Consider the following 13596-nt stretch of genomic DNA (forward strand, 5'->3'; position numbering starts at 1 on the left):
TTTTCCCCTCCCCCCAATTAGCCCACAACTGGAAAGCCAGAAGAGAGACCTGGATTCAGAACCACATTCTGTACCAAGTTTGCTAGGTGACCTTGAAATAATGATTATCTGGGAGTGTAGGTCTGGAAAGATGGGATTATAGAGTCAGTTATGCCACCTGGTCTCCTTAAAAGGGAAAGGAGGGGGAAATGTAATACAATTATTTCTATTGCATGTACTTTGGCTTAGTTAAGATCAGACATCCCCAAACTGCGGCCCTCCAGATGTTTTGGCCTACAACTCCCATGATCCCTAGCTAACAGGACCAGTGATCGGGGATGATGGGAATTGTAGTCCAAACCATCTGGAGGGCCGAAGTTTGGGGATGCCTGGTTAAGATACTGGGGGTAGTTCCAAAGGCTTTCCAGAAAAGGTGGATCATATACTTTAGCTCAGAAAACAGGGATCTAGTTTCAATCCCTTTGTGTACTAAATCTATGGAAAATATATGGAGTATAATTAATATAGACACTATACCTATTGCCATTCACATTTCAGATGAGTTAGTATATTAATTTGGTGCTAATTAGTAGTAATAAAGCTCACTGGCTTTTTGTCATGGAATACCATAGAAGATTTTAGTTTGTTAACAGGGTGCAACAGATGGAGCTGAACATTTCCTGAATTTGGTAGCTATACGACCACTATATAGATATTTCAGCAGAAGGTTGGACTTAATGGGGCAGTGGTTTTTACACCTCATAATCTCATACCATAGAAGTCAAGACTTCAAACCTCTAGCTACTTAACTGGAAGCAAACCCTATTAAACTGAATGGCACCTGCTTCAGAATCGTCATATAGAGTCAGGGCTAGATTTCTCTCAGTAGGAGTGTGACAATTTTGTGCAATCCAAAATATCTTGCTAGAATTCTTGTTTTCCCACAATCCTTACTGTCATAGTAGCGACTGAAAGGCACAGAGTTCCTCAAATAAAAAAGCCCTCCTGAATGGTTTCAACATCTACAAGTCTTAAAATCTGTGTTCTTTCCATAGTTCTATTTTTATTTACAAGTTTCCTTAAGACTCCTTTCCCCAGTTATCTGATAAAAATCTGATAAAGAGCTATAAAAATTGTATCTGCCCCTATTCAACCCACTGCTGACAGCACAGCCCTTTGCTATCAACAAAGCATATATACTCTCCTGCAATTCTTGCCTTAATTGTTTCTAGGGTGCAAGACTATAAGGTAGGACCAGCTATGTTCTCCTAAACCCTGGAACAAAGAGATATAAAAGGCTGCTACAAATACCCTGTTTCTCATATTTTAAGACATTCCCATAAAATAAGCCATAGCAGGATTTTTAAGCATTCAAGGAATATAAGCCATACCCCAAAAATAAGACATAGTGATAGGCACAGCAGCAATGCCGGCCGCAGCAGGAGGAGGAGGAAAAAAATAAGACATCCCTTGAAAGTAAGCCATAGTGTGTTTTTTTGAGGAAAAAATAAATATAAGACATGTCTTATAATATGAGAAACACGGTACAGCAACAGGAAGTTAATAAAGCATTTGCCACAGAAATAGCATAAAGCCATGGTTCCATGTTACTACCAACAAAAACAGCTGCTGGTGAGGAACAACATCCTTTAAGTACCCTACCTCAGCTATTTCTCCACGGACAACAAATAATGGTGCAAGAGTCTCCATTCATTGCAAAGCAAAGCAGTAATTTGGGCAAGTTTCATAGAATCATCCCATCTTTTACTTTTACAAAAACAAACCTGCAACACATTTTGCCTTTCAAAATTCTATTGAGAAGTGCCTACATTTGTATTGCTAGAGATAGAATTTGTCTGTTCCTCTGATTAGGCACCAATGGTGCTATTGCAACCAACCTCACATGAAATATTGATTGTAATATTTAATGGAATTATTCTTCATCGTTTCTAAGGGTGGTAAAAGCTATTTTAGCAAAAAGCTTTTGTGGTTTGGTACTGATGATCTTGCTGGTGCAGTTCAGATTTTAGAATTTAGCATAAGAAGGAAGTCTTAACTACTGCAATTTTTAAAAACCAGTTTATTTCTTGGCATTACCTTCATGAAAGAAGAGACCAGATTTACACTATACCCCCCCCCACCCAGTTTGTGATATATGTTCTCAAAGCAGATTTTCCAATCCAAGGTTCTTTAAGTCAGGTGACTTCAATATCTAGTAGAGTACAGCTTACCCTGCCATTTCCTTAGATCACTGGACAAGCCTTAATTTCCAGTCTGGATACCATAACAAGGTCCCATGGAGTCTAGTGATCAGAATGTGCCAAGGCACAGTTCAAGTGACAAAAACATTCTAGCATCTGTCCCTACAGCTATGGAGAATGCATGGCTGTATTTTGCCACAAGCGGACGTATTTCCAACATGATAGTCACATGATGATGTCCCCATTTCCTAGCTCTGCATTTCCACATAGGAAATGTGGAAAGCAGCCCTCTGTTCACCCACATATTGAACAGCAGTTCTTAACAAGTCAAGAAATAGTCCTTGCATGGATTTAAGTCTTGGTTCCATTGCATGTACGCATAACAGCATACCTGAAGATTAACAGGCAATCAAGAAATAAGTAGGGGCTTATTTCTTAGACAAGCTGCTGAACTAGGATAATAAAAGCAATTCAGCTATTTTACAAATACAAAATGTACCATTTTAAACCAGTAACTCTAAAGTCTATTAAAATAATTATTCTCTGGAATTTTAGAGGCATGCATTTTAAGAACTCTTTCACAAAGAACTGCCCCTTTCCCAATAACTTGCACAGCACACCTAATCGGTAGGTATACAATTGACTCATTATTTAACATAACTCATCTCTGAGAGCTTTGTAGATCTGATACTGTGAAGAATGAACCATTGTTTACCACAAGACAGACTGGCAGACATATTCTAACATCCAGCACTGTGAACACAATACTGCTTGTTCCTTCCTGGTTCATTACGGTAATTTATGCTATAATGTCTTAGCCGGAGGTTCTGATGCCATAGTTTTTGTCTGGAGCTGCTCTTCATCTGTCTCTAGATTTGGATCCACTTTTTCCTGTATATCTGATTTTACAGCATGGAGTGCATAGTTAATACTAGTGCTTTCAGTCCAGCTCCAGGACCCAAACAGGGGGTTGTACAACATTCCTTTCACTGTCTTGACTAAAAAGCCATCTGTAAGAAAGGAGAGAGAGACAGCATAAGGAGACTATTCTTTAAAAGGACCTAATATCCACAGTAAACATATGCAAAATTTCCTGTAATGTCATTCTGGCACAATGGTGGTGTTGTCTCAGTAAACTGCGAGCCAAAGCAGCATTAGGAACAGGTTTTTAATCTTGATGCTATCAAAACATTCAAGAATGTCCATCCCAAGTAAAATGTATCTTGCTGAATACAGTGCTATAGATTCAAATTAGCACCTGGATGATTATTTTTGAATTGTGACTAAAACACTTGCATTAACCCAAACCCATAGTCGAAACAAAATACCTATCTTTAGAAAGCTGATGTTTAAAATCATTTTTAAAGGACACCTACAATTTACACACCAAGATTTTACACATCAGATGATCCAATAGTAAGTGTTTAGGTGTATATCTACATGTTCCCGTGTGTGTATATACCACTTCATCATTTAATTGTCAACCCCCTCCCTCCCCCAAGTGGGATAAACACTGTTAGCCAAACTTGCCACTTGTAGAACAGTGCACTTGGCCCCTCCCCAACCCCATGATATCATACAGTAAATCTTCTCACTGATGCTTTAATTAACATAAATTCCTAAAGCAGAATCCCTTCTGAAAAGACACTTTAAATGCAACCTACAAAATTCAGGGTGAAAACGGGACACCGAAAAAGAACTAACAAGGCCCACCTATGTTCACTCGGAAGAAAGTCCTATTTAATTCAATAAGGCTCAACCCCAGGTAAGTGGGGTTAGAACTGCAGGACTCACTTCTGACAAGGATAAGATGCAGCTCTTCCCGACACCTTCCCCCATTTAATTATTTACAGTCATTCTTCGCCACTCTTCATCAAAGGATTCCAGGGTTGTGGGTGTAAGTGTGAACAAATTCACAAAACTGTCTTTCACTTCCTGGTGTGAGACTGGGGGGTCTTTTGATTTAGTATTTCATCCACCTTAGATTCCCCCTACCCATTGACTACATATGATTACTCTGTAAAGCATGCTTGCTTTATGCAACACCTGTATCACAGTCAAGGTCAGCTAGCAGCCATACTTGAAGGAAGTTACTGACTGTGTCCTTTCATTGGGGTTTAAACACTTACTTGACTCTAGGAGCCTCTCTAGCTCCTCTGGTGGTATGAACTTCTCCCAATCATGGGTGCCTGTCGGAACAATGCCCAGTACTCTCTCAGCTACCACAATGCCAAAGATATAGGATAGCTGTGATTTGTTGATTGTAGTAATAAATAAGGAGCCTTCCGGCTTAAACAACAACAGCACAAGTGTTAGCACATCTGTCATGTATACACAATATAACTAGCAGCATCCAGTTAGTGTGTTAAAATTAGGATTGTCACCAAAGTAAAAAAAATAAATTGTGGTACAAGCTTAAATTGATTTTTTTTTTTACAGATTTCCCAGCCATTGTAGCAGATACCATCTTAGAAAAAGCATTTCCTTACATGTGTGCATATTCTTCTTCAAATATTATTCTTGCCTCCAGTTTTCTGGAATAAAACTATTTTAAAATTCTGCCATCCCTACAAATACTGGCACCTTTCTTGCCAATCACCAGATTTCTAATTGGTGAAACTAGCCCATCAGTCAAGGAATGTAGCCCTAAACATGTAGGCCTAGTCAAAACATATTTGCGTGGGTCAATTCAAAAACAGGTCTCATCAGAGCTGTTTGAATTTGCAGTATAAGCAATGCAATTTATACTGAAGCCAAATTCAAATTTATTCATGTTACTATGGTTCTGAGATTGGTATACAGAATATCTGTTAAGCGTTACTGCAATATTTTTGTGCACTAATCACTGTTTGGCTTGTTTCTATAAGAAAACAATCTAGGCCCCATCTGCATTCTACATTCAAAGCAGTATTGTATCACTTTAACAGTCATGTCTTTCCCCCCAAAATCCAGGGAACAGTAGTTTGTTAAGGGTGCTGAAAGTTGTGACAAGGCTGCTATTCCTCTCGCAGAGTTATAATTCCTAACGGTTTAACAGTCTAACCCCTTTTCGCAGGGAACACTGGGAGTTGTAGCTCTGTGAGGAACAGGGTGCCACAAGCCACAAGGTGGGGTTATGTGATCAATAAACTACTATTATTTGCCCTGGCCCCTTGGGATAAATAGAACTCAAAATATCTACTTATTTACTGTGCATTTTATATTTTATTTCCTTCATGTTTTTAGGTAAACTTAACAGATCTGTACCCAGAACCCATTCATTGTCTGGTTCATCTCCTCAGCAGGAAAAAGTGCAATATTCTAAAGGTTGTGTTTGTTTTCAATCTGGATAAGTTGAATCAATAAGGGTTGCATAAAATTAGGCTCTTTAGCACAGAGCAAATCAAAAAAGGAAACCAATGCAAAACATTTCTTATAATCAACAGCTCAATTTTACAGTGCAAATGATTCAGCATTCTTTTTTTGTTTTCTTCCAACTCACTTTTAACACTTTGCTGCAGCACCTGATAAACATTTCCACATCAGCCACATGTTCTACAACTTCAGAAGCTACAATGACATCAAACGTGTCTGATGCCTCTTCCACAATATCCTCCAGCGTACAGGATTTGTACTGTATTCTCTTAGCCAGGACTGGATCAAATGATTTATGCAGTTCTGCTGTTCTAATGCTGTCTTCCAGAGGATCAATCCCAGTAACCGAAGCTCCCAGTCTACCTAGAGGCTAAGACCATAGACACGTTAGTCTCTTCTGCTTAAAAATAATAGAATATGTAACAAAGTTGTTATTTGATTAGAAGGAAGTTACTGAAGAGCTTAAAGTAAACTCTGAAGCTTCCTCCCTAACATCTACCCTTTTGGTGTCTCTCTACGCCCCCCCCCCCCCAAAAAAACACCCTACTGGAATAATAGAAGGGACAGGTTTCTAGGTTGATTAAGGAGAACAGATCGTCATAAGCATAGTTGCAGTTTAGACTGCCAATTATAATAAATAGCTAATTATTTTGTCTTCTGGAATCTGTAGACCACAAATACACACTATGAAAAGTAAGGCATGCATAAGGCTTCAATCCTGTCAGCACCTACTTGGAAGTAAGGATCACTGAACACAGTGCAATATAAAAGTAAAAAAAAAACTTTGTGGAAGTTCCAGCAAATTAGGGAACTTCAACCCTTTCCACAAAATCAGTTGAAGTGTGTTCCAGCTCACAGTTTAGCTCTACAGCTAAATTCTGCATTTCCAGCAAGAACAATAAATACAGTGGAACCTCTATTTGCGACCATAATCCATTCCGGAGGTCCGTCCAGAGGTCAAAACGGGTCGCTGGGAGAGGTGCCATTGTGTGCAGGCGCAGATTGCCTGTGCCCGTCCGTGCGCATGTGCGAACGGTGATCGCCGCTCCTGCGCATCCGCGAACGACGGCAAACCTGTCGGTTACTTTCGGGTTTGCCGCAGTCATGACTTAGAATGAGGCGGTGGTAAGTAGAGGTTCGACTGTATGTGCATCGGCACACACGCCCTACCACTTTGCTTTATTGGAGGATCTTAATCTAAAAAATACAATAATGAACTAATAGAGCAGATTGCAAGAGAGACTTGTAGTTAAGCAAGTACTTGGAAGAACTAAATAAGCACTATTCAAAACTTCAGTGCTGTGCTACTTCAAAACAAAGGGTCAGGGATAAGAAAATTTATTATCAAAGGAGTAAGCCCTACCTCAGTTAACAATCCACCACCGCAGCCAACATCCAGGATCTTCACACCAGAGAGAGGGCTTCCAGGCTGATGATCACTTCTCATATTTAAAACAGTATCTCTTACACAAAGTACAAAATGAATTATATTTTAATTGTGACCGTCCACCAGTAAAGAGCTTTTAGTTGATCAACTACACTTCCATATTACCAAAGCCTCAAAACGTTTGCCTTGTTGGGCTTCCTGTTTCGGGTACTGAGAAATGGCTGACTCCCATATGATCGGACCTCAGCCGTGCCAGTAATTCAGGGGTGATATGGGGGTAATTAGCCCTGGCAGACTCCCCAGGGTGGGGGAGGACTGTCTCGTAGACCCGCAGATTGTCCGAGATTGTCAGCTTGCATCAAGGTGCAAGCAGCAGGACACTGGGTCCCAGAGCACGACACAGCTGGCACTCTCCGAAGCCACTCTCATAGCCAGAAATATCTGTTTGATAAAATAATTAGATTTGGACAATTAGATTTGGTCGTCTTTTGATCTTTGCCTAACAGGAGAAGATCAAATTTTTGCTTTTCTGGGAGGTCAGCGAGCCTTGTCAGCAGTGGATCAATGGTCTCTCTACGTCCCTCTTCATAAAAGGGACATCTAAAAAATAAGTGCTCTGGGCTTCCTATCTCCCCCAATGAACTGGCGTATATTCGCAGAGGATCAGTGGGGCTATTCCTCAGGGGAGCAGATTCAATGTCAGCCATTTGTAGATTGATGTTAGGCAGATATAAGCCTCCACTCTCATCATCCCCGTTTCTAGTCTAACCCATGCGTTTGAATCGCATCTGGGGACATGTAGGAGAGCTCTAAGGAGTTTGGATTGAACTCTCTCAAGGGGGGGAGAAAGCAGAGGAAGGCGGGCCCAGAAAGGATCCATAAAGGAGCTGTGCCAACGGTCTGGCCTTGTATAATTTTAGGGCCGCGGGGATGAAAAAGCCCCCTTGGGCTCTAAAAAATTTAAGAATACAGTTTGCGGTTTTTTCCACAGAGCTCCCAATGGAGTTTATGTGAAGTTTGTTGGTCCCTGAAGCCTGTACCACCATTCCTAGGTACTTATAATTTGTGACTTGTTCTAATTTGTGGCCTTGAAGTTCCCAGCTTCTAAGCTTTGGTTTCCCCCCGAAAGTGAGTATCTTGGTCTTTTGATAGATAATTTTGAGACATTCAGTTTCACAGTATGCTGCGAGCTTTCTTAGTGCTCTTTTGAGGGGTTCTAGATAGGATTACCGCATCATCGGCATATGACAGGACCGAAATATGCCGATTTGCGCAGCTCCAGTTGTAATAGCTTTGCACTCAGTAAATATTTAAGCTGAGCAATACAAATGAAGACACCTCTTCTCTAAAAGGTGATGTATTACGATTTTCAGATTCCCAGAAGTATGTAAAAGCTGACCCATTCCAAAACCTTACCTAATAAATGGCACTCTAGTATCATTCATAGAATGAAGAGCTGCATAATCTCCATGCTCGTCCCACCACTTATGTGCCAGGAGTTGGAATTTTTTCATCTCCTTTGGATCGACTGTTGTTTGTGACATGCTGTAGTGTCGCTCTGTGAGTAACCTAAATATCAAAGGTGTTATTACATTAGGTGGCATAAAAACAGGGATCAGCTAGCAAAAATTGATTTTAGAAGTGCAACAAGAAGTTCCCTTTATGGAAAAGGGAAAATAAATTCAGATTACAGTAGGACCCCACATGATCGTTCCTTACATTGAAGGCTAATGTATTTGGGAAATAGTTTTATCAATGGCTAATAAACACAACAGCTTCATGGAATCTCCGTGTTCTCTGAATACCAATACCATGCCTCTGAATACCCATTGGTGGAATACGAAAGATGGTTTTCATGGCCTGCTTATGAACTTCAAAAAAATCTAGCTAGCCACCCTAGGGTTAGTTGGGCCCTTGATTTGAATCAACAGAGCACTTATTCATGTTGACAAAGTCTAGCATGCACAGACCCAATTATATCTATTAGAGATTACAAACTATCTGACCTATGTAGAGACAAATAATTCACAAATCACATCCAGTAATCCCAGAGGTAGATGTGCAGAATCCTGCTGTCCAGTTGTATATAAATTATGCCTTACCAACACATAATGATCCTTTTGTTTGAATAAAACAAATGGCTGTCCATTAGCAAGGTTTGCCATGCCACTACGTAAAACATTGGTGGCAAGGACACTAACATAGTGGCACAAAAATGTGCTTTATGCTTACAATACAAAGGCACAAGTGCCCAGAATGCTACTAGTTTGTAGGCCATGTACCAAGAGAGTTACAGATTACACTACTTATTAAGAAATGTATGAAAACCATAACCCCCTCCACACAAAAAACCCCACAACTTTCATTTTGAACTGAGTCGATCATTATGAAGTAATCAGAAAATACAGAAAGTGTGGGAGGTTATTATTTTTGTTTATTACTATGTTATGCATTTTTGTGTTTTTATAATGTAAACCACTCTGTGATCCTTGGATGAAGGATGGAACAGAAATTTAGTAGATAATAATACTCACATTGTGTTCCTTGCTTGAACCAAACTAACAAATATATGATATTTTAACTGATTTTTACACCTCTTAAGGAAGGGTATTTGGACTATTTGAGGAGGCTGTCCATAGCGATTACCTGGAGAGAGAGAGGTAAAGCAATTTTTGTTGTAAGCTTCCTGGCCCAACCATTTTTAAAACTGCTAAGAATCCCCAATACATCTGAGTTTCTAGCTGAACAGGTTAGCACCTATCTTCTACAAACAATGGCTGCAAAGGGTTGGCTCATCACACCTTGTCTCCCTATTAGAACGATATGTAACATTTTGGAGTTATTCCAGCAGCATATAATGCTTTGCACATTTTCATAATTAGTCTCAGGAATCAGATTGTTTTAATCCAAAAAGGCAACCATGTGTTACCACAGTTATACATTAGTTATGTTTGTGCCACTGCTTTTTAATGGGCTAAAACTACTATGTGCACCAAGAGCTCATTTTCCCATATTAACATGCCATTGCTATAAGATGATCTTTCACTCCTCATCTAATATGGTGCAAGAGTCAAGAAAAGGCCCTTTTCGGTGGTGGATCCTTGCACCTTGGGATCCTTGCACATGCATCTCGCCTCATTTCTTTACAGATCCAAGTAGCTAGCAAATACAGTTTTTCAGTGGGCATTTGGAGGAGATGAGACCTGATTGTTGCTGTGATGAAAAACTGTTATTCAGTGATTTGTTGTATGTTTTTAATAAATTTTACATGTCCTTATTTACTTGCTTTGATTTTAAACCATCCTGTGGCCTGTACAAAGATGACAAAAATCATCTTAATAAATACACAAATACTGTCAGGAACACTACCTCGATGGTGAAAGATCCACACCCTCACACTCCAGTGATAATTTCAATGCAAACTTAACATTCAATAGAATAAGCTAGTGACATGAGGATCAGACAACCTGGCTGGGGCTGTGAAAATTCATCCAAAGTTAGATGACAAAGCTATTTACCCACCTTCTACAGCATTAGCAGCACACCCTAGCACCTTGCAAAATTGCATAAGCAGCAAATCGAGGTCCCTGTTCCCACATAGCTGCCAAGTTTTCGCTTTTCTCACGAGGAAGCCTATTCAGCATAAGGGAAAATCCCTGTAAAAAAGGGATAACTTGGCAGCTATGTGTTCCCAAGGACCTTACAATCAACAGACAGCGGGGAAACACTACAATGGCAGGGTCAGGCAAATGCCACGAAACCTATCTACCGGTAGAGCTTCGGCTGTAATCCGTGACAGCTGAAACAATGGGATAAAAGGAAAAGTTAAGCTCACCAGGCATGAATGCAACAGGTGCTGTTATCTGCTATGTCAATTGGTAGGCTGCAGCAGATTGTAATGAAATGCTTTGAAGTCACTTCAGCAGCAGATTTTTTGGGGGGTGGGGGGGATCAGCTCCCCAAGCCTTTTACCGGAGCAAAGGTGCCAATTCCGCAGGGATAACAGGGAGCCACCCAGCCGGAGATACGTACGGAAGAAGCCCGTTAGCATGCAAGGACACTGAAGGTAGGGCAGGACCCCAAAGCCACGGCGAAGCGCAAAGTTACTCACAGGAACTCAGGGTGCGCCGGCAAGCCGCCCAGCCTCCCGCCATCTCCCAGCGGGAGACCCACAGCCGCCTGGCCCGGCTGAGACAGCCGCTCTGCCAGCCCTTCATGGCTCAAGCTGATCTCCGTGCCACTCTCAGGCGGGGCTCCACCTCCCGGCCTCTGCACCTACCAATAGGGCTCGCCGTTTCCAGCCGCAACCCGCGCCCAGCTTCCGGTTCCGGCGAGAAGAGAGGCGGCTTCCCCTTTCTTTCTTTTCATGAATAGCGGCACGGTCCTCCTGAAAGGCCGCCGGGGGAAACAGCCCTGCAGCAAAGTCAGACTGTAGCCCTGCTGGCGGGTGGCGAGGAAGCCGCTTTTTTGAGCAGTTTACTTGTTAGTTCATTTTTTTAAAAAAAATTATATTTATGTACCGCTGTGTCATTAAAAAACAAGCAACCACACGCACCCAAATCGGTTAGCAGCAACAAAACAAAAAACCATACAATAAAAGACAAATAGGAAAAAGTTAAGAACACAGGCATCAATTAACTACTGTGGGAAGGATGCATTCTTAATTGCCTGCATAGGCCTGAATAGAGAAGTTTACACCAAGGCTGACACAGAAGGAGCCTGCTGAATAATGGCAGATAATTCCACAGGACTGGGCAGATGACACCAAAGGTTCTGTTTGTCATTGTCCAACAAGCCACACCAACTTGGGGAGTGACGATGATGCTTCTGCAGATCTCTGGGATATAAGGATTCGGGCAATTCCTGAGGTTCCCTGGACCTAAATTGTTCTGGGCTTGGAAATTAGTGCAAGAACCTTGAACCTGGTTCCATAGTAAGCAAGCAGTCAAAGCAGCTGTTTTAGTGATGGTGTCGCAAGTTCTTGACCAGAAGCTTCTGTCAGCTGCATTCTGCACCAGTTGGGAGTTTCCAAACCAGACCAAGGGCAGGTCGACATAGAACACATTACAGTAATCCAGTCTTGAGGTTGCCAAGACATGGACAACAGCAGCCAAGCTATCCCTGTCCAGGAATAACTATAGTTGGTGAATCAGACAAAGCTGGTAAAACGTTTCAAGGGGAGTGACTGTGTTTGAGGTCTTTGTCAGCAAAAAAATCAGTCTGTTATATCCTTTCCTTATTGCAAGGTTTCAATATAAGTTCATTTCGTAAAGGAAAGGGGAGACTAAAATGGCTGGAGCAACAGATGTGCATTTAACATTTGTACAGCAGGCTAATTTCACCAGCCAAGCACTCATCGAGTGTGAAGCAACACAAAGGGTGTGGCCTGTCCCCCAGACAGATGTTCCCAATTTCTGCCTTTATGGCTTGCACATGAGGGGAGAAAAAAACTTCTGGTTGTTTACAATCTTCTACATGGGATGGTTCTCCGTGGGACCTTCAACCTACAATAACTCTTCTATTGTCTCTTCATTCAGCATAGAGAATAGACTCTTATCTAGGCAACCATTATGATTCCACAAGCACTGGAATAATTGCCAGGGTGCGTAAGAGAGGTGATGAAATTGAGTATAAGAAGGTAGGTATTATATTGGCTTGGCTGGTGATGGCACAAGGCACTGAAACCCAAATAGGCCCAGACAGCTGCCTTCTCTCACTTCTTTGGTTCTAAGTCAATACGTTTACCATATTGTGTAGAAAAATTAATTATAGCTACAATAAAGGAAACTCAATTTACTTAAAGGCTCATTGTGACAACAGCTTGGTTCCACCATTCTCTCTGTGATGTGTTATAGACCATTAAGTAAAACCTATGAGCCTTTTAAATAGGAAGAGTATGCTCTCTTTATTGGCATACAGACATTACTGAAATTAGTGCACTTGTGTGAATGAAATTTCCACAGATACAGGGAGTGACAAATCCAGCTGGTGTGGTATATAAAAAGCTTCATGCACAATCTTGTTTACTTAACAAATAGAAGTCTAGTTTTAAAAGTGGATGCAGTAGATCATGGAAAGCTGTACAGTACAGTACTTCATTTTAAAATAAATGGGAGCACTGAAAAAATCTTTGCCCCCAGTTTTAATTTTTGAACCCAATCTCTCAGATTCTTAGTTATCTAAAAACCAGTTTATCCTTAGAGCAGGGGTAGGCAACCTAAGGCCCATGGGCCGGATGCAGCCCATTCGCCTTCTCAATCCAGCCCGCGGATGGTCCGGGAATCAGTGTGTTTTTACATAAGTAGAATGTTTCCTTTTATTTAAAATGCATCTCTGGGTTATTTGTGGGGGCTGCCTGGTGTTTTTACATGAGTAGAATGTGTGCTTTTATTTAAAATGCATCTCTGGGTTATTTGTGGGGCATAGGAATTCGTTCATATTTTTTTCTTCCAAAATATAGTTTGGCCCACCACATGGTCTGAGGGACGGTGGACCGGCCCATGGCTGGAAAAGGTTGCTGACCCCTGCCTTAGAGCTTGTTTCTCTTCTTTCGTTTAAAACTACAGTAGGTTGAATTCATGGAGAAAGGGATGGGAGGACTCTGGACAACATAATTCTTTGGTGCAGTTCTTTTTATGCAATGTTTACCTGGAAGACAAATCCTGCTGAATTTAA

At 41.1% G+C, this 13596-nt stretch overlaps 1 protein-coding gene across 1 annotated transcript; it reads right to left on the minus strand.

Annotated features, from left to right (window-relative positions):
* Window positions 1-2044: 2044 nt before the first annotated feature.
* Window positions 2045-11170, minus strand: COQ3 (coenzyme Q3, methyltransferase). Its single transcript, XM_035109341.3, has 7 exons — window positions 11033-11170; window positions 9456-9567; window positions 8338-8490; window positions 6898-6997; window positions 5662-5904; window positions 4310-4469; window positions 2045-3190 (listed from the first exon to the last, which is right to left on the minus strand). The coding sequence occupies exons 1-7, from the start codon at window positions 11136-11138 to the stop codon at window positions 2985-2987; spliced, it is 1080 nt and encodes a 359-aa protein (XP_034965232.2). The 5' UTR covers window positions 11139-11170; the 3' UTR covers window positions 2045-2984.
* Window positions 11171-13596: the final 2426 nt, after the last annotated feature.

This window comes from Zootoca vivipara, chromosome 3 (genome assembly GCF_965207765.1).
Source record: "Zootoca vivipara chromosome 3, rZooViv2.hap1.1, whole genome shotgun sequence".
NCBI lineage: Eukaryota > Metazoa > Chordata > Lepidosauria > Squamata > Lacertidae > Zootoca > Zootoca vivipara.

Bases quoted from the DNA above. Each gene is read 5' to 3' on its own strand.
- COQ3 (XM_035109341.3), bottom strand. From the start codon at position 11,138: ATGAAGGGCTGGCAGAGCGGCTGTCTCAGCCGGGCCAGGCGGCTGTGG. The intron at 9,568-11,032 runs GTGAGTAACTTT...CTCTCTCTCCAG, and splicing joins CCGGCGCACCCTGAGTTCCT to GTAATCGCTATGGACAGCCT. The intron at 3,191-4,309 runs GTAAGTGTTTAA...CCTTTCTTACAG, and splicing joins AGAGAGGCTCCTAGAGTCAA to ATGGCTTTTTAGTCAAGACA.